At 45.9% G+C, this 21,501-nt stretch overlaps 1 protein-coding gene and 1 pseudogene across 2 annotated transcripts; one reads left to right on the top strand and one right to left on the bottom strand.

Annotated features, from left to right (window-relative positions):
• The first annotated feature begins 233 nt into the window (after positions 1–233).
• Positions 234–21,224, top strand: rfng (RFNG O-fucosylpeptide 3-beta-N-acetylglucosaminyltransferase). The gene is made up of 9 exons (XM_083636317.1): positions 234–424; positions 7,488–8,051; positions 15,156–15,204; positions 16,142–16,244; positions 17,090–17,243; positions 17,382–17,467; positions 18,600–18,765; positions 19,047–19,132; positions 20,914–21,224. Exons 2-9 carry the CDS (start codon positions 7,572–7,574, stop codon positions 20,987–20,989), a joined length of 1,200 nt encoding a protein of 399 aa, XP_083492443.1. The 5' UTR covers positions 234–424; positions 7,488–7,571; the 3' UTR covers positions 20,990–21,224.
• Positions 4,481–5,389, bottom strand: LOC310775651 (TATA-box-binding protein pseudogene; annotated as a pseudogene). Its single transcript has one exon. The product of its transcript is annotated as a TATA-box-binding protein pseudogene (transcript).
• Positions 21,225–21,501: the final 277 nt, after the last annotated feature.

The raw sequence follows: 21,501 nt of genomic DNA, 5'->3' as shown, positions 1-21,501 counted from the left end.
AAGTTTGAGAACCACTGTAACAGTATTCGCTTGAATGAGGCTTTTATTTTGAAAGAAAGGTCCGGGAGTGCTGTATTTTATTATTGTGGCTGGCTACTAACTTGACACTTGGATAACAATGTCACAAGCGGACAGGCGGCGGCAATGGAGATAAAGTCGGGTTTTGTATTGTTATGCCTCTCTTAACGACTTTCTTAATTTAAGATGAGACTGATAATCTGATCCAAGAGGAAGAGTGTAGAGGAGCTGTCGGAACGTCACGAAGGGCAAAAAAAGAAAGAAGACTAGTCGAGTAGGGGACCCAGCTCTGTTTTTCTCCCCAGTCTGAACTGTTTGCGTTCAGCAACATCTCAAAGCTTCCTCGAGATAAAAGCATGATCGTGGAACAAGGCTAGACGGCTGTGTTGTGCTCTGATGTTTCATGGTAAGTAGCCCCCACACGAGCAGGTCTCTTTTTAGAACGCCAAAGTTAATTTAAAGTTGAACGTGGACTTAATAAGACACAGCACAGGTTCATCTGGTAGGTAGGTTGGTATTGGTAGGCTACTACTATGAGCTGCTTGGTGAATGTGTAGGCTACAATATGCCGAATTGTCTCCCAATGATTCTGATATTGTATTATAACTTGGGGCACATCCGTTATCGAGAGCTTTGGCCACAGCAGTTTGGTTAGAGTTCGCTGTATATGCGATACGTATCGGTGCTATATCGTTAGAATTTCAGGCATTGTTTGCAACCAAACAACTAACGAGGGAATTTCCTAGAAAGGTATACTCCCAATGTCATCAGAGTTAAAGAATTTCTCAGTGGAAGTAGGTTGGGCAGGGAAATAGGTCTTTCGAATTAGCGATACGTTTAGCCTAATGTAGGCTGTCCTTTTTAACTGTGATGGAGCTTGCACACTATGCACAGATTTAACCTGTTTGTGACAGATTGTACTTTTTTGTTGATTTTGCGGTACATGAATACCTCCTGTCTATGTAATTCGTGATATGCATTTTTTCCCCAATGGGAAATGCTCATTTTCCCCTTTCTTCTTTATGCAGCCTCTCTAATCCATTGGGTCGACACTCAACAAGTAGCTGGCCTGGTATAGATGAATATGAATATACTATAGCTTAAAATATGCATGACCCTGAATTCAGTTTCATTCTCATTTGCTTCTTATTAACACAAATTAATCATTATTATACTTTATTGATCCTCATATTAATCCTCTTTTCTCTTTTTACACATACTGGTGCTACAGAGGTTGATAGTTTTGTAGCACAGGGCATCAAATTGTAGCACACGATAAAATGTCTGTTACCATCTCTAAAAACAACCACAAGTAGTGCAGTTCATCACTTAGTATGTGACTGGCAAAGGACATTAATGTTGCAGCATACAGGACAAACGTTTTCATTATTTTCCCATAATGGTAAATTGTACCCAACTGTACTGTATACACAAAACGATATATTACGCTTCAAATTGTGTGTGTGTGTGTGTGTGTGTGTGTGTGTGTGTGTGTGTGTGTGTGTGTGTGTGTGTGTGTGTGTGTGAATCATTTCAGAATCAATTCTCAATCCAAAACGATTCTCTGTTCAACGGATTCCCGGTTGAATGAATAGAAAGAGGGGCACTATTTTTACAATCTTGCTACAGTATATACTGTATGTCAAAAAAAATTACAGGTGTCCTATTGTACTTATTCCACTAAAATAGGCTACGGTCGCTACAATATGAAACATAACTGGCAATTAAGATAAACAGGGGAAACTTGAATGAAAATAGAAAACGCCTTTGGAAAATTATGGAAACTTGAGTGTTTAAATTAGGCGTGGGGTGGGGGGAATGCTACATAAATATTTTGTGTGGCAATATATCGTATTGCATGAATGCCAAATATCGCAATATTTCATTATATAAATTGTCAAGTGCATGCAACATTTATGACAGGTTTTTATGACAGTGTTGGTCTGTGTCAATCCCATTTTGCTGCAATAAAAATGATGGAGTGAGATGAACAGACTGCAAACTTGATCAAATCTAATTTGATAAAACCGATGTTGACAAAGCTTTTTCCTTTGGGGACATAATTTGCAGTTGAAAAAGTCGTGAGGACTCTGGTGATTCCCACCCCTAGTTTAAAATGTACATTCAGATTAGATCCAAACAGTGAAAAATGCCTGTAAAAAAAGATCCTCGACAATCTCAAAAATCTGAAGTAGTGGGGAACAGTGGCGCCTGCAGCCGTAATCTTGTATCAGTGCTTCCCACACATAGACTTTGGCGGGCCGCCCAGGTAGATTACTGTATATGCAGGCCATTTATTTTTTCTTTTCTTTTTGGCAAACGTTTTTGGATGAATAAACTACCAAATGGAACGCATTTGACTGGAAAGCTTGAATAACTAACAAACTAGGTTAGACTACCCAAATCTGTGTTTTTATTTTACTATACAACATGGCACTGATGGTGTTCGCATTCTTCATCCACCTACTGTTTAACGTTAGTATTTGAGCTAACGCTACTGTAACAAACATTACTAACGTTAGTAATGTGATTAATAACACATTACCGTAAAACTTCAAATAAACAACCGGGCGTTTATTGACCAAAAATAGTTTTCAGACGGGCGTCTATAAGGGACCGGCGTCTATTTGGGACCGGCGTTTAATTTCTTTCCCACAGATTTCTTGCTCTGCAAAGATTGGAAAGTATCAAATTGCTTATTTAAACCAGTATTTGTCTCATGACAAGGTACAATGTACATTAAGAAAAGCAGTGAAATGAGGGTCGCACTTTGCAGCAGGGCAGACCGTGCAAGACTGTGTAAAATATATCTACGTATATACAGTAGTATCTAATTTATATACCATGGGCTGGGTGAATGCTTGTTTCTGACTGCGGCGTCGGGTGGTTCTTCGCCTCCACACCGTGCATTAAAATTGGCAAATATCGCGGTTTTCGATATTATTGAAAATGGGCCAAGGACTAACTCATTAACGTTCCACGCCCACTAGCCAAAAGGGGGCATGGCAATGGCCATGGCCAATCACAAAAGCTGCTTAACATCCACATGGATTCACGTAACACCACAAAACTTTGCAGAAAGTTTGGTCATGGGCCAAGGACGAACTGATGAACTTTCCATGCCCACTAGCCAAAAAGGGGTGTGGCATTGGGCGTGTCCTGTCCAATCACAAAAAGGCTGTTACAGTAATTTCCACATGGATTCACGTAACACCACAGAACTTTGTAGATAAGTAGGTCATGGGCCACGCCCACTGGCCAAAAGGGGGCGTGGTAATGAATGGGCCTGTTCAATCACAAAAAGGAACCTACAGCAACTTCCACATGGATTCACGTAACACCACGAAACATTGTAGAAAGCTTGGTCATGGGCTAAGGACGCACTGATTAACTTTCCACGCAGACTGGTCAAAAAGAGGCATGGCAATGGGGGTAAGATGCTGTGGCGGAGGTATGCACTCTCCCGAGTGCCCTCAAGTTGTCACTGTTTCTCCCCTGCGCGGAGCCATTCCTGCACTGCCACAGCACCACTGTCGGCTACTTTAGCTGCGTGCACGTCGTCTTGTTGTAGTTTAGTTCAACAGCACTCTGCCTACCTGTAGCAATGCTTGGTTCAGATGGTTCTGACAGGACGCGCAGCATAGTGGCCAATTCAGTGGATTTGCGGTGTGCGCGAGTCGCAGTTAGCCCTTTCACACCAACAAGCAAGGCTTATTTCTCCATGCGGGCCAGCAGCTCTCCTACTTTATGGGGGGGGGGGGGGGGCATAGGAACAGTTGTAGGCTGTTTACATTGTGCTCCAATATCCCACTAAAGCTTCATCTGTTCACTGCTGTCCTTGAAACACAGCTCACTGTATGTAGGCCAGTGGTTCTCAACTGGTCAATTTTCAGAATTTTGCCTAATTTCGTAGTGTCATTTAGCCCCCTTCGCAAACAAGCTAGCATGGCATGTTGGTACCAATGGATGCCTTAGGTCTTCTAGTTTCATATGGTACCAGTATCTTCACTCTGCCTTTAAAAATGAGCCCGCTACAGCCTCTGAAAGACAGTCATGTTGGCCACGGAGGCCAGCGTCCTCAATGAGTATAAGAACTTTTTTCTCATGCACACATCCACGACCCACTCAAAACAGCCTCCACGACCCACTTTTGGGTCCTGACCCACCAGTTGAGAAACACTGCTGTAGGCTATAGGCTACTTTTCCACTGTCACATCTGGGATGAACTTTATATCTTCCATCTTCTTAATTTCTCCCTTCCTTGACAAACTCCCTCGTATAAAAGCAGTCCGTTTATTTGGGTGGTGAAGAGGCGCGGCGCTTGTGCGCTTGGGCTCATCACCTCTCTGTACAACAGCCTTCATGGCAGCCCACTTTGACTGTAGATTCAGATGTGATTTAGAAAAATACGAGTAAAACGAGAGGGGGGTCAGGGATGGCAAAGGAGGACCAGGAGACGGGTCTACGTTGTCTTGGGGAAGCCTTTCAGGATGGGGTAGATGTTGTCCCAAGCCCCGTAGATCTCCCCTCTCACCTTGGCACCCGTCAGCACAACCTTCCCAGAGACGAAGATAAGCAGGACGATTCTGGGTTTGACCATTCTGTAAATCAGAGCTGGAAACAGTTCCGGCTCGTAGCTGCTAAACTGTCTGTGAGTGAGGGCCAGTCCTTCCAGCCATATGTGGAACTTAACATCACAGCTGCCCACCATGTTCTGAATCTTAAAGTCCAGGATCTTGGCAGGGAAGCCCAGCTTCTGCACCACACGGGCATACTTCCTGGCAGCTAAGCGTGACTGCTCTTCACTCTTGGCTCCAGTGCAGACCATCTTTCCATTGCTGAAGATGAGAGCAGTTGTTTTGGGCTCTCGTATTCTCATGATGACGCCAGAAAAACGTTTGGGGTTGTACTCTGCGTTCCTGGCTCTCAGGGCGATGGTCTTCAGGTCCAGTTTACAGTCCAGATTCACTGTAGATACAATGTTCTGTATCTGTGGGACGATCCCAGAGCTCTGTGAGGCTGGCATGGCAGGAGCGATGGGGGTTGTGGGGGTGGTGTTGTAGAGGGGGGTGTTGTTCCCTGGCGACGCTGTGGTGGTGGACCCCTCTGCCGCCTCGGAATGGAAAAGTTGATGGGTCTGCCCTGATGTCCCTGGAAGGACGGTGCTGGCCTGCTGTGCCTGTTGATGCTCCTGTTGTCTCCATTGCTCCTCCAGAATGGACAGACTGTTGGTGTTTTGGGCTGGCTGGGGTGTCAGGCCTGAGCCATAGGGCATCATGGGACTGAAGGTCATGACTGGGGTCATGGCACCCTGAGGGAAGGCCATCCCCTGGAAGGGTGGTAGACTGATTGCGCTCGGCCCATGGTGCATGTTGTTGCCACAGGTTCAGGCTAATCCAGTTTATAACCTCAGCGGGGAAGGATTTATGACATCACTGATCTCACAATGTCTATGACAGCATCAGTGGGTATGACATCATCTGTGATTTATGGCATCACTGATGTCACAATGTCTATGCATTCAAGTGACATCAGTTCACTGGAAGAAGAAGACATTGGTCAATTTGTGACCAATGTCACAAATTGACACAAATCACAAATCACAATGTCACAAATCACGAGTTCTTCATTTGGAACTCGTGAAAAACACTGCACGAGATTGGAATCGTGTACACACGACATGCTTGGCATTCCCTAGATTTTTTTCAGCCGATAACGATCACCGATAATTACTGCGTACTGCGGTGGCTCAGTGGTTAGCACTGTTGCCTCGCAGCAAAAAGGTCCCGGGTTCGAACCCCGTCCCAGGTCCTTTCTGTGTGGAGTTTGCATGTTCTCCCCGTGTTCGTGAGTTTTCTCCGGGTGCTCCGGTTTCCTCCCACCACCAAAAGACATGTATGTTAACGTTAAGACTCCTGTCAATGCTCCTGACCAAGGCACTGGCAGAAGAACTGGAGTTGGTCCCCGGGAGCTGCAATGCAGCTGCCTACTGCTCCTAGTTCTAGGAAGGTTAGTAGAGGATGCGTCAAATTGAGAGGATGAATTTCCCCATGGTGATAAATAAAGGATAACTTGACTTAACTTAACTTGCTCCTCATGGCCGATAAGATAATTTCACATTTTTGTATAAAAAAAAAGTTAATAATATAACCTGTATGCACAGCTGAGGGTGAGAAAAGCTAAGATGTAGTGAGCAAAGATGGATGATGATTCCATAAGTCTGACCTAACTGACATTGGCTTTTTTCAAGCATTTTGCCTCGGAATCCAAATGAAATCCTTTGACATAATCTGTTAAATCAGACATGTCAATGCATTATAAATTATAGTAGTAAAGTGCATCAGTCAATACAAAAATAAAGGCTTTTCTATTGAAGCCTATGGCTGCTTAGTCTGCAGATAAAATGCAACTTAAAAAATCACACCCAGTTGTTGAAGTAAGCAGCAGTGCAGAGATAATCAGCCTATCAGTGTGTGTCTGTCATAAATCACTGATGACATCACAATTGCTTAAGTTACATCACTGATTACGTAGTATTAGATATCACTGGTGATGTCACAATGTTGGATGCGCAATGATGGATGTATGCCAGCAGCTATACAAATCACTCTAAGTGGCATCACTGATGACATAGTATAAGATATCACTGATGATGTCACAATGTCTATGACATCCCTGATAATGTCACCATGTCTATGACATCATCAGTGGGTATGACATCATCAGTCACCACTGGCCCACTCGATGATTGTGGGACATGACATCATCAGTCACATCACTCGATGACTGACTTACGCTGCTGTCTGCTGCCCATCTTGACGCACTCTGGGGTGCTTTCCCTTCAAGTGTTCATTCATAGCAGTTTTGCTGCTGTGATTACGTTACGGTTATGCAATGTCCAATTAGCAGAGTTTAACGTCAGAGAGCAGCACATTGTTCGGTCTCGGTCTGAATAACACGCTTTTCTTTAAATGATCATGGAGGAGGTTTTGTAGCTGCAGCTTGTGCTGTCGCTTGGCTTGGGAATAACAATCCATGCGATAGGCGATAGACGGGCGCAGCCATCTTCTTCACTACCTAGCCGGCTTCCGCTAGCGAGAACAACAATAAGACTTCCGGCCGGACTTTTTCCAAAATAAAAACGATTCTACACAAGTCTAAAGCACACAGAAGCCATTGAAAAAGTGTTATTTTGAAGTCTCATATTGGAACGGAGCTATCTAGTGTATTGATTATCTTTGCTTCACTTCATTATGCAAATCGACATATTTTCGTAGTTGATGAGGTCGATTACGTCAACAAATCGTGGCGATTTCCTGTCTCTCTCTATACTACCTAATAAAAGGTGAAAATGCCCCCCAAATAACTTCAATGTAAAATGGGTGCTGTGAACTTTTAAAAGCACCATTGTGAGAACATATGCTAACTGAATCTGACTATTTTCTGTCTATTTTCTGTCGGTTCTCAAGTGATGTCATAAGGATGGGACACGGTGGCGTGGGAAGTGAAGCCAGCCCTGGAGGCTGAAGAGACCTGCCTACCGGCCAATCAGGATGCACATAGCTTCGGTGGGCGTCAGCAAGCTCTGCTTCCTGTGTTCCCTGGCATTCTGCGGCCTCCTGCTGCTGCTCATCCCCGCCTTCCAGCCCCCGTTCCGCCAGGGGGACCTGCCTCAGCCCCGAGCCCATGCCAGGCCCGCGTGGGCGGGTGGCTCAGCCAACACCGGGCGCCACCCTGGGGCTCCAGTGGTGTCCGTCCATGTTGGGGAAATGGCATTGTCCACATGGCTAAATGGGACCACCACAGAGACTCAAGTTACTAGGAATGGTGACCAGGGGAGGGGGACAGACTCAAGCAAAAGTCCAAAAGGAGGCATTCTCCCTGGTGGAAACGGCGGTGGACTTGCAGGGTCCAGGTCCCGGAACCCTTTGGAGTTGAAGGACATTTTTATTGCGGTGAAGACTACCAGGAAGTACCACAAGTCCAGATTGGAGCTGCTGTTTCAGACATGGGTATCCCGAGCCAAACAACAGGTAAGGAGAGATTGAGTGATTTGGTGTTACAGTTGCAGCCTTAACTGCCAACACGTTCTCACTCCGAGCACGTAGCATATTGACGCTTTGTCCCGTCCCTTGTGCGTCGCTTGTTACTAACACGGTACCCTTGAGCGACCCATGAAACGACTTGGGCTTTCCGACTAAACTCCAATGTAAACCCATGGAAGTCATCTTTGACGCTCATGGCAACTGCTCCCCCATTAGTCAACTGCTCCCCCATTAGGGTCTGGGGGGAGGTTAGGTTTAGGCGTGGGGGGTGGGAGAGGTTAGGTTTAGGGTTAGGGTCTGAGGGAGGTTAGGTTTAGGCATGGGGGGTGGGAGAGGTTAGGGTTAGGGTCTGGGGGAGGTTAAGTTTAGGCGTGGGGGGTGGGAGAGGTTAGGGTCTGGGGGAGGTTAGGTTTAGGCGTGGGGGCTGGGAGAGGTTACCTCCTCCCCCCAGACCCTAATGGGGGAGCAGTTGACTAATGGGGGAGCAGTTGCCATGAGCGTCAAAGATGACTTCCATGGGTTTACATTGGAGTTTAGTCGGAAAGCCCAAGTCGTTTCATGGGTCGCTCAAGGGTACCGTGTTAGTAACAAGTGACGCACAAGGGACATGACAAAGCGTCAATATGCTACACGCTCGGAGTGAGAATGGGTTGTAACTGCGCATTGTTCACACACAAGTTGCAGTATAGGTTCCCGACCATGTCCATAATCAGCCACTTATTCCTGTAAACCACCTTAAGATTCTGCTACCAATTTCAGACCTCTTATTTTTTGTGTCAAGATTTTCCATATCTGTAGGCCTTTGCCTGGGTAAACCCAGCCTCCACGTGACCACGTATCGTTACAGGCATAGTCTGTGAAGTCACGTTGAAGGCTGGGTTCACCCAGGCTAGTGTACTGCCTCCTGTGGTGAGTGTGAGGAGAAATGCAGCAACAGCAGGGCTTCAAGACCATCATGTTTGGTTTCGACTCAATGGTTCATACAGCTATGTTAACGCCAACAGCGTTAGCTCATGTTGTCTGCCTATGTTCTGCTGGTGTTTTTGTCTGTTTGAATCATTTGTTAGGGTGTTGACTTATCTCTGTCAGAGATTCCTCACTAATGCGGTTAGGGTTTGTCCTTGTTGACATTCAGTGGAGCCACCAATACATTTATAGGAGAATAAATCTTGACTTCACAGCTCATATCGCATCATCCTTTTGATGACTGGTGTGTGTTTCTGTGTGTATATATGTCTGTCTTATACTGTTCACTATCCATTCTGTCTCCTTAACTCTTCTACTACTATTTTTCCTTGCTTGTAATTACAGCCCCCGATACTGGATTTTTGGGGCCGATGCTGATACCGAAATTACGGAGTAAAGAAATTACAAAATCGATTTGGCCATCCGACCATAGACCATAAAACATTTCACTCGGACCAAAACTTTAAAAAAGATTGTGGTCCAAGTGAAATGTTACATGGTCTCTCCTGATTCTAAATATAACTGAATCACTTTTATGAAATGTCTATGGAAAATAAAATGCCAGATGAAATCCCATGGTTTGTATGCTTAACCCACGAAGTGGGTGTGACTTTGGCTCTCTAGTCTCTTTAGGCCAAAACATATGGCCCATTTCCACCGCAGGTAGTAGCGCAGTCCCGCTGCGCTCGACTCGATAAATGGTCTCATTCCACCGGTAAAAACTGTCCCAGCCCGTGTTGTATTGGCGTCGAGTCGTGCTACTTTTCGTACCTGCCTCGTCGGGGTTCTATTCTGTGAACCCGGTACCATACGGTGACGTGAAAACATTGTTGACGACTGATTGGTCAGGCAGAATCGTGTTTACTCTGTCTATCTACTGACTGTCAATGCAATGCTGCATACCAGTTTAGTGGGCTTACCTTCTCTTCTGTTATGTATATTTCCATCAGTCTTTAGTGTTGCTGCCTTCGCCTCTGGTGAAATAAAATCGCGGCGGTGATTTCAATTGTCTGAGAGAGAAAAAAGTCCGCTGCTCAAAGCTAGTTGAGTGCAGCGCTCCGCTAGGCCGCAGGCGGGTGTTTGGTGAAGCCGCGGTCTTGCCTGGTCAGAGCCCGCCGGGGTACAGGCTTCACTCTGTTGCGCCTCTCCCGTCCGCGCGCAGCGCATGCCTGTGAGTTTGACTAACTACAAAGTGATATCCATTCTCCTGGCCAATTGTCACATTTGCCCATGTACACTGTAGGTCATTTAGAGGCACCAGTATTTCATAAACAGTTTAAAAGTTCTGTGGATGGATTTAATTGTAACGTTATGTTATAGCCTACTTCGGCTATTAGGCGGAGGACAGATATGCGGTCGCTATGACGACCAGCTGTGGGCGGGGGCAGATGATCGGCGGTCGAAGCAGAACATCCATCGGGCCGAAACGAGTAGAGCCGACTGGTGACGAGCTGTAGGGCAGTTAAATGTGGTGGAAATGAGCCAATAAAGTTGCGTCTTATAGCGCCACCATCTGGTCAACATGGGTGACTGGCCTTGCCTGAGTAGTGGGGGGCCATAGGAACCCACCTGCCAAATGTGGTTGCTCTGGGACTTACGGTTTCTGAGCTGCACATACAAGAAAAATAAGGAATCCTTTTTCAGTACAATAGGGTTCCAAGACCTTCGGTGCTTGGACCCCTAAAAAGTGTGTGCGTGTGCGTGTGCGTGTGTGCGTGTGTGTGTGTGTGTGTGTGTGTGTGTGTGTGTGTGTGTGTGTGTGTGTGTGTGTCACCCTGTTCTGTGAGGGACCCCTGGGCTGGGCCTCTGGGGAGGAAGTTCCACAGCAACCCAAGTCTGGGAGACACATGTGCTAAAACACTCTGCTGTGTTTGCTCTCTGACTGTAGGAATCTCTGCCCCCACCCCACCACACACACACACACACACACACCATCTCTCACAGCGCTACCCTCCGACTGCCACCACAGATGTCTGGGTGCAGAGAGCTGCAGTAAATGCAGAGTGGGAGGGGTTGAGGGTCTTGGCAATGGCAGCCATGGGTGGGGGCTGGATAGGGTCAGGGTGGTGGGGGCTGGATAGGGTCATGGTGCTCAAATTGTCAAATAGAAAGGCTGAATAGAAAGGGACATTTTAAGTATAATCTCATGTAATATTACAAATGTCTTCCAATATTACCACACACACACACACACACACACACACACACACACACACACACACACATACACTGTATGTGTGTATGTATGTATGTATGTGTGTATATACGGTATATATAAAATGCTAATTTAGGCTTGGACTTAACTCATTGTTGTTACACAGGTATATTTTCCATGCCAAGGCATTCAACCATGTGACATGACGTGGCCTGTTTTTGTGGCTGTTGATTTTCAACATGGGCCCTGACGCCTTCACACCACTCAGGATTCCGTAGTCAATCCTTGTCCCGAATACCACCTGTGAAGTTTGAACGAGTCAAGATGGAGAGCACTATGCCTAGTTGTGTTTTGGGAGCCGTTAAAAGCTATTACATGTCAGTACTCCAGTCAGACAAAGAGCCGCAGTGTTCAGGGAAGGAGATTTAACAGATGAACACTCCAGGCCCACTTTCCCCCATGCAGCAACTTAGCAACTTTGTAGTCGGAGAGTATGAAGACGCCCATCCAGTTCCATTTGTGGATCCAGTACTAAGAGCCTGTCTGTACTGGTTCTCAGAATCAGAAGCAGCGTTATTGGCCAAGGATGTAGACATACAGGGAATTTGTCTCCAGTATATGTTGCTCTCAATGTGCTTACAAAGGAAAAAAAGAAAGGTGTGGTGTGCATTACAAGCTCAAATAAACAAACAAGGACAGCGACCATAAAGCACATTAGCTGTTATTACCAGGAGGGAAGTGTTTGGTTGTTCTGTGTTAAGTGTCGACATTAAGAAACCGTTTACTCTCAAACGTGGAGAAGCCATTACTGGCCTGTTGGCCAGGTTATTTTAGTGCTCTCCGGTCAGTGAAGTATAGCCACTCAAGTTTATGAGTGCCTGTAAAAATAAAAGCGCCTCTTGCCAATTAGTATGTAATATAGAGGACGTGTCAGTGTGACAGTTGGGTAGTGCAGGTGGTACATGCAGTAGGTATCTTCACAAAGAGGCGGGTGGTAGATGTTTACTAGAAGAAGGTCAGGAGGAACGAGGCCTGTGAGCGTTTGGCTCATTTGATGGTCTGTGAAGTTTAAAGCACGCCCCGCTGGGTTTATTCAGCCTTGGTAAAACTTTGAAGATTCTGGGGATGCGTGGCTGAATGCTGATTCTTTGCAGGGCTCTCACCTTGACTCATGAAGGAGCCTCAATGTAGTTCTTAATGTGGAAACCATTCCTAGCATCCCTCTGTCCATAATGCAGGCTTGTGGAAAATGACCTCAATAACCTCAGAGGCCCTATAGAGTACCGCGGGGATGACATATTTTTGTAGGCTTAACCAGAAATCGCTGCCATGTTGGTTCGTCAGGGGAAAAGTCTATGGGGTTTTAGAATGGGGATTTCAAGGTCTGTGGTTAACAAAAGTTTATGGGAGCGGTAATTTGGGTTCAGCAGGATAATCTTCATGAACGTTAATCACTTTTATGCCTTTTGAAGCGTTTTCTAAAACGTGATTCACGTTTGTGAAGATTATCCTGCTGAACACAAATTACCGCTCCCATAAACTTTTGTTAACCACAGACCTTCCCATGTTAAATCCCCATAAGACTTTTCCCCTGACGAACCCAAGCTCTACTTCTGGACTCATCCGGCAGTGTTCTATTCTAAATAAATTGCAAGGGAGATGATGTGGGCGAAAGACCAGTGTTTAAGGTTACAATTCCTTTGTTTATGAAGCTGATATGATGATATATTCTGTATCTGTGACTAATGCATTTAGATTTAGATAAGGCCGTCCAAGTGTCGCACTGCCTGTTGAAATGAGTCAGAGCCAGGTTGATGTCATGTGGTTGGAATGAAATCGCTGTAAACCGTCGAGTCTAGATTGAGGGCAGTGGGAGCTGCTCCACTGGTAAGGATTTGTGATTTATGGCAAAGACGGATGTTTGGACACTTTGGCTGCTCTGTTTGGCCAGTGGCCCAGCTGACACGACTTGACTCGCGCACATACATGTTTTTGTTGCTATTCTTACGGTGTGTTTAATCCAGCCTCGGTTCTATTTGCCTCTGTCAGTTTGGCAGGCATTGTGTGTTTAATCCAGCCTCGGTTCTATTTGCCTCTGTCAGTAGTTTGTTCCAATAAAACACAAATGACTGCAGAAGAACAGAAGAGCATCTCCTCTTGTCTTCACTATACTCTTTGTCTGCGCTCAGACCGGAAATAGCGGAAACTTGGACTGGACTTCCTGACAGACCGCCGCCAGGTGGTGAGAGTGGGCAACCTCACCTCCTCCCCACTGACCATCAGCATAGGAGCGCCCCAGGGGTGCGTCTCCAGCCCCTTCTGGTACGACCTCTACACCCACGACTGCGTGGCGACTCAAACTTCAAACACCATCGTGAAGTTTGCAGACGACACAGCAGTCGTGGGGCTGATCTCGGGGGGCGACGAGACGACCTACAGAGAGGAGGTGAGGGTCCTGGAACAATGGTGCAAGGACAACCACCTCTCTCTGAACGTCTCCAAGACCAAGGAGATCATTGTGGACTACAGGAGAGGGGGGGGCGCACACCCCCCAATCACCATCAACGGCACAGTGGTGGAAAGGGTGGACAGCTTCAAGTACCTGGGAGTCAACATCCACCAGGACCTGACCTGGGCCGGCCACACCGCCACTGTGGTCAAAAAGGCCCAACAGCGAATACACGGACTCAGGCGCCTGAAGAAATTTGGGCTAAGGAAATAAATCCTCAGGGACTTCTACAGAGGCACCATTGAAAGCCTGCTGACTGGCTGCTTCACCGCCTGGTACGGGAACTGTACCACCATGGACCGCAGGGCGCTACGGAGGGTGAGGCGCGCGGCCCAGCACGTAACAGGAGACGAGTTGCCAGAACTGCATGAACTGTATAACCAGCGGTGCCTCAGGAGGTCCCTGAAGATCATCAAAGACACAAACCATCCCCACAACAGCCTGTTCTCCCTGCTACCCTCAGGGAGGAGATACAGGGTTCCAAAAGCACGCACAAATGGGAACAGTTTCTTCCCGCAGGCCACGAGACTCCTTAACATACACAAATAGTGTAGTAGTCGTACCGTACCGTACTGCAGCTGCTACCATTATGTATGCCTAATGTTTAATTGTATGTTTAACAAGGTACATGCTATTTGCACCTGTATGTCAAATACGTCGAATTTAAAATGTCTGAACACGTCTTAACGTATGCACAATGCCTAATGTTTAATTGTATGTTTAATAAGGTACATGCTATTTGCACTGTATGTCAAATACGTCGAATTTAAAATGTCTGAACACGTCTAACGTATGCACATGACATGTGCACCTATGTGCAATGAATATGCCACTGACTTGTCTTATCGCTATTCTGCCTTATTGCCTATTGCTGCTTAGTATTGCTTATTGATGCCTATTTCTTATTGCCTATTGCTCATTGCTTGTTGCCTATTTGTACTATGTCGTAAACGGAGTCCACAGCACAAGAATTTCACACGTGATACTTGTACCATGGAGTGACAATAAAAATCTTGAATCTTGAAACAGTTACGCCGCCATTACAGTCTCCCTGCATCGATAAAAACGTTATTTTAGAGCCACAATAGCGTTAAAAATAACTACTAGCCAACATATATCAACGCTGGTGGGCTTTATGGAAAGAGCATGACTCGAACTGGTTGACAGTTAGTTACCGTTAAGAAATCATTGAGGGAGAGCATGCAGTTTTCCTTCTGTCTGTTTCTCATTCACTGCCTCTCATTTTCAGAGCTTCCCCCTCTTTCCCTCTTGCTCTTACAAATTCTGCACACATTCACTCACATCGTCTTGGAAAACAATGAAACAATTCATTGTGTGTGTGTGTGTGTGTGTGTGTGTGTGTGTGTGTGTGCGCGCGTGTGTGTGTGTGTGTGTGTGCGTGTGCGTGTGTGTGCGTGTGCGTGTGTGTGCAGCGTTAACAGTGTGTCTTTGTCTGTTCTAGACTTACATATTCACTGATGGTGAGGACAAGGAGCTGCTGAGGAGAGCAGGTACGTTGGAAAAGTGAATACAAGCAGGCCTGGAAAGTTCTCCTAGTGGCCTCATTCTTTCGCATTGCCACATACTAGATTAGATTATGAAACATTCATAATCGTGAGGATTGTTGTTGTTGTTGCTCTTGTTATAACCTTTATTTAAAAAGGGAAAGCCATCAGGACGCCCTGATTACAGTACATTTACTGCATAGTAGGCTTTTTACTGAGCACATGCATTAGAATGCCACCCTTTTCTTCATATTTCTGCCCTGAGGACATGTTTTAAATTAGTTTTTGTTTTTTTGGGGGTATTTTCATCCGAATCCTGAGCCCAAAATGTAAATTCAGATATATTTTTTAACTTGCACCATTCTCTTTAAATACATACAGATAAGATACATTTTCACTGAGAGATTTATAGGTTGAAGTGGATGCATTGCCAGTAGGCATTGTAGCTACCGTATTTAAATGATCAGATTTACATAATGAATATAACAATAACAATGTACATTATTAACTACAAAGAAGATGGAAGTAGCATGCCATGTGTGTCCAGAAATACAGGATCTTCAGAGCTTGCATAATGTGCAATGTCTGCTATCACCTTATGAAACATATATAGATAGAGGGTATATACACACACATACTGTAGACATGAGTCCTCCTGGATGTGTAAATGTATTAGGGATGCACGATATTTATCAGACAGATAAATTATCGGCCGATATGGGCATTTTGCGTTATTATTTATTATTCTGATAATGACATTTTAGCCGATAAATAGACCCCGATAATACGGCGCCAGCTTGTCTTTGTTTGCCTTGGGATGGGAGCATATTATTGTTGTCGCATGCTCGTGACGTCACAGGCAGCTGCGCCTTAGCGCCTGCAGTTAGGGCAGAACAAACATGGCCGCTGGGCAAGACATGGTACTATCCTGTGTCATTTCCAGGTGCCAACATCATCAACACTAACTGCTCGGCGGCTCACACGCGCCAGGCTCTGTGCTGCAAGATGTCAGTGGAGTACGACAAGTTCATCGAATCTCAGAAAAAGTGAGTATCTCTCTTCCACGCACCCATAGGCTCCCATGTGGAAAATGCAAAAGATATCCTGATGTATGTAACTGGGGTCAATCTTCTCTTGAATATCTATACGCCGTTTGTAACACTCCCATTGGATGTCTTTTATATCGCTGATAGTGGCGACAGCCAACAGCCAACAGTCTCTGTTAACTAGTTGACTCCAATGAAGAGACACAGACCGCTCCGATGTCCAGTCAATTATGATTTGTTTGACACGCTCTCAGTAAGATACAGGCACGCTCTCGCTATTCAGTATCAAAGAAGATCATAATCAAAGGAAATTTGCAATTACTAAGCAAGGATTTCTGTGGCCAAGCTTAATTAACTGACAAGTTATAGGGCCAACGGCCTAATCTTAACCAGGATCAAAGACTTCTATTATAAATTACACAAGGACACTGATACACTACAGATGGATCAGTACACATAGATAATCACTCTGGATGTCAATATAGTTGCTGTTTTTCTCATATAGCCTATACATTAATATTTATAGGTTTTCATTTAACAGTCACACACTCACCTGGGGGATACAAACCCGGTCTGACTTGTCCCCCCCATGATGGGGTTTATAATGGCATCGTTACCTTGGATACTGTGTAGCCTCGTAATAAATATGAAATGTAAAATAACACAAATACGTACACCTTACAACTATCCATCTAAAGGTACGATTACTAACAAAATGTATTATTTATTAATTCTATATACCAAGATTTTGCTATTAGACATAGTAACATTTAAAGCTCAAATGATGTATTTAATGTAACATGCAACAGGTATATGTTAGACTGAGCTGTGTGTCTGTGCCACAGGTGGTTCTGCCATGTGGACGATGATAACTACGTGATCCTGCCCAGCCTGCTGCGGCTGCTGGCCTCCTACCACCACAGCCAGGACGTGTACCTGGGTCGGCCCAGTCTGGACCATCCCATAGAGGCCGCCGAGAGGGTCAAGAGTGACGGATCGGTCGGTCACCTGACGGCTTATTCATCTGTCTTTCTCTCTACAGTTCCCCTCCATGTTTTCCTGTTTCTGTTCTACATAGATGATCTGTTTTACAGATAGTCATGGGCTGATCTGCGTGTTTTTTGTTCCTCCTCTCAGGTATCTGTGAAGTTCTGGTTCGCCACAGGGGGCGCTGGTTTCTGTATCAGCCGAGGTCTGGCGCTGAAAATGAGCCCATGGGCCAGGTCAGTCTTGGCCTCTCGTCGTCTTGGTCCCACACAAGGGGCAACCTCGGGTTCTGGAAAGTGAAGCCAATGCAGAAGTGCCTTAAACCTGCATTCTTTCGGGGCTTCCCAGTGGCTCACCTGGTAGAGTGTGTACCACTATGGTGTGGTCCTTCGCGCGGCTGACCCGGGTTCGAATCCGACCTGTGGTCCTTTGCCGCATGTCATCCCCTCTCTCTCCCCACCTTTCCTGTTGGCCTGCTGTCCTCAATAAAGGCAAAATGTCCCAAAAATAATAATAATAAAAAAAAAAATCTTTATAATGGCCAACAGGGGGCGACCACTAGCTCCAAAATGAAGTCCGATTGTATACAAGTCCATGGGAAAATAACCCCAGGGCAGGAATTATACCTCGGACATAGGGCCAGTCCCTTACACGTAGATGTTCCGGAGTGTGGCCGACTACCCACATGGCCAGTTTGGCATGCCCCGTTTTCAACTGGCCATTGTTAAAGAAAGCTACAGATTTCCTAATTTAATTTAATTTATTTTATCAAAGGCCAAAGTGGCCTTGCCCTAAAAATGACTTAATATCCCTACTTCTCCCTTGATTTATGACCTCAGTAAATTAATGTTTTTATGGTCTCAGTCGCTAGTTTCAAGCCTTCTTCAAAATGTAAATTATGGTCCCATTTAGAGTAAAATAGATGATAAAGCAGACTAAGGGCTAATGTCCACCAGGTCCGGGACAGATGCGGTACTGCTGCGAACAGACCCACACTCATGTAATCTGTCAGACGCATGTGGGATCCAACAAAAATTGTGTGTACGGTAGTTTTTCCGTACCGCATGTATTGCCCACCTATTAACATGGGCGAGAGTCTGTTCCGGCAGTGATCGTGCAGCTCGCCGATCATGGACCAATAGCAGGCAGCGCTGCTGCTCTGTGGTGAAAACCTCTGGTCTCGCGCTAGCTGCTACTGCCGCCAAATTATCAAACCACAAACCAGTGGGTGACGTCACGGCTACGTCCATATTTGTCTATGGTCCCACAATACTGCGAAACCAAATCAAGCCAGAGTTAGAAAGAGCTGATGTAAACAGCCTGAGATGAGGCTTGATAGTTGAGACTGTTCCTCTCTTCCCGCTTCAGTTTGGGGAACTTCATCAGCACGGCAGAGAAGATCCGTCTGCCTGACGACTGCACCATCGGCTACATCATCGAAGCTCTGCTGGAGGTCGCCCTGACGCACACACACCTGTTCCATTCCCACCTGGAGAGCCTGCCCAAGCTGCCCACTGACACTGTGCTGGAGCAGGTGCGTACATCATTCTGTGTTTGTCTATGTGCAGTGACATACAAGAGCATGGGGTAGCATTCGTTGAAAATTGTGAAATTGAAAAATTGAAAATCTGGAGAGAAAAAAAAGTCTTTTGGCAGCTTTGATACGAAAATGCCACTATCACAGTTAGCAGTATTGGTTTCCAAAAAATCATTCCTAGCTTCATTTTTGTTCATCACTTGCTTTCTACACTGGTATTGAAGTGTGTGTGTGTGTGTGTGTGTGTGTGTGTGTGTGTGTGTGTGTGTGCGCAACAGGTGACTCTGAGCTACGGAGGCTTTGAGAACAGGAGAAACGTGGTCAGTATCGGAGGAGGCTTTCCTCTGGCTGAGGACCCCTCAAGGTAAACGCATGTGAATAATGCTGACTCACTGTCGCGTATTTCCAATGTTGGAATAGACCTCCATATTTCTATGACTGCTGAACCGCTAGTTGTAACTTTCTGCAACCAGTTCGGCTCCGCCCACAAAATACGTAGTGGCTGTTTACAAACATAAGAAGGGTCTATAACATTATGAGGGTTTTGCTGGAGTTGTGGCGTGCTCCTGTCATCTCAATCGTTTGGTGTGAGGTGGTGATAAAACTCTTCTTCTTCTTCTCGTCTTGACGTTCCGAGAAAAACAAACGTGTTTAATAATATCATCAGGAGTCTTTAGCCTGGGCTCATGCAAATAGTCAAGTTCAATAATGTGAACATTGCCAACAACCAATAGAGGGTATGCATGTGATGTCACAGAGGCAGAAGTCACTGTGGGGTCACGGCCACTGAGTCACAGCAAGACTGAGCTTGAATGCAGTAATCAGCCTAGATAACTGACACCTGCTGCTCAGGGAGGAATTTGACACTCATTTTGACACTCAATCCTGATTGAGGGGGTGTGTTCCAGTGGGTGTGCATACCCTCTATAATTGCGCTCTCTCCAGCACCAAAACAGGACACAAATAAATGCTTTCAACTGGAGCTAAACTCCTGTTCTACTCTCCTGGTACATGCTTATTACTTGTTTATCTCCTTGTTGATGTTCCTGCACCATGTACCTTTGTCGATTTCCATCTGTTACCTACATCTACTGTCTTTTCAAAATAAAAACACTTCTGTGTTCATGGAAAATAACCAACATCTACTGTCTTTTCAAAATAAAAACACTTCTGTGTTCATGGAAAATAACCAAATGAAGGAAATATAACAAATACATTACAAACAACTACACGTGAACCACACTCTGCCTTGGGGTCATTTTCAGTCTGTGACTAAAGTGTAGTGCCCAGAGCCATAAAGAGAGAGGGAGCTCCAGAGTTATAGAGGCCAGAGCCACAGAGAGAGAGGGAGCTCCAGAGTTATAGAGGCCAGAGCCATACCAACCAACCCCCCCCCCCCCCCCTTTTCCTCAGATACATCCTTCTGGAGCTGTATTGACAGCATAGCCACTTGTGTTTTGTTGACGAGCTAGCCGTAGAGAGAGAGGGAGCTCCAGTTATAGAGGCCAGAGCCATAGAGAGAGACAGGGAGCTCCAGAGTTATAGTGGCCAGAGCCATAGAGAAAGAGAGAGCTCCAGAGTTATAGAGGCCAGAGCCATAGAGAAAGAGAGAGCTCCAGAGTTATAGAGGCCAGAGCCATAGAGAGAGAGAGAGCTCCAGAGTTATAGAGGCCAGAGCCATAGAGAGAGAGGGAGCTCCAGTTATAGAGGCCAGAGCCATAGAGAGAGAGGGAGCTCCAGTTATAGAGGCCAGAGCCAAGGAGAGAGAGGGAACTCCAGAGTTATCGTGACCAGAGCCATATATAGAGAGAGAGGGAACTTTATAATCAAAAGTTGTTTTTCACTTTGAGTGACACCCAGAATTGAAATTTTTACAGCTGTTTCTTTCCCAATGTAAGTGGACAGGAATACTCTTTTTGGGCCGCAGGGCATCATGTGACTGGCATTACTGAGCTTAGCCACCATGTTCAATTTGCTTCAAGGCTGAGTGAGACCTGTCACTGGGGAGCTGGCAGACACATTAACCCTACATTGACTTAATATTGACCCACTGTTCATCCACGCACAGCTGAAGCACATGGCTATGTTAACTTTTACATGTTTGTAAAGTTAATCTGTGATGCCCCCCTCTTCCCTATCCTCCAGGTTCAAGACAGTCCACTGCCTTCTGTACCCTGATACTGACTGGTGTCCGAGAGTGAATCCTCACCAGAAAAACTAAATCCCACTACAAAGAAACTCACTACGCCTCTGTCCTTATCTCACTGCTTTACTCTGCCCTGTCCAGATCAGCTCTCAACCTCTGGTCTGTCACAGAGCACCCTTAACGCTCACGCTGCTACCTGGCTCACCTGCTGCTGCTCGCTTACCTGTTGTCTCCACACAGAGAGCAGTGCTGCTGCTCACTTACCTGTTGTCTCCACACAGAGAGCAGTGCTGCTGCTCACTTACCTGTTGTCTCCACACACAGAGCAGTGCTGCTGCTCACTTACCTGTTGTCTCCACACAGAGAGCAGTGCTGCTGCTCACTTACCTGTTGTCTCCACACACAGAGCAGTGCTGCTGCTCACTTACCTGTTGTCTCCACACAGAGAGCGGTGCTGCTGCTCGCTTACCTGTTGTCTCCACACAGAGAGCAGTGCTGCTGCTCACTTACCTGTTGTCTCCACACAGAGAGCAGTGCTGCTGCTCACTTACCTGTTGTCTCCACACACAGAGCAGTGCTGCTGCTCA

Source organism: Poromitra crassiceps, assembly GCF_964638095.1.
Source record: "Poromitra crassiceps genome assembly, chromosome: 4".
Classification (NCBI taxonomy): domain Eukaryota; kingdom Metazoa; phylum Chordata; class Actinopteri; order Beryciformes; family Melamphaidae; genus Poromitra; species Poromitra crassiceps.
This window is presented reverse-complemented; position numbering and strand designations above follow the sequence as displayed.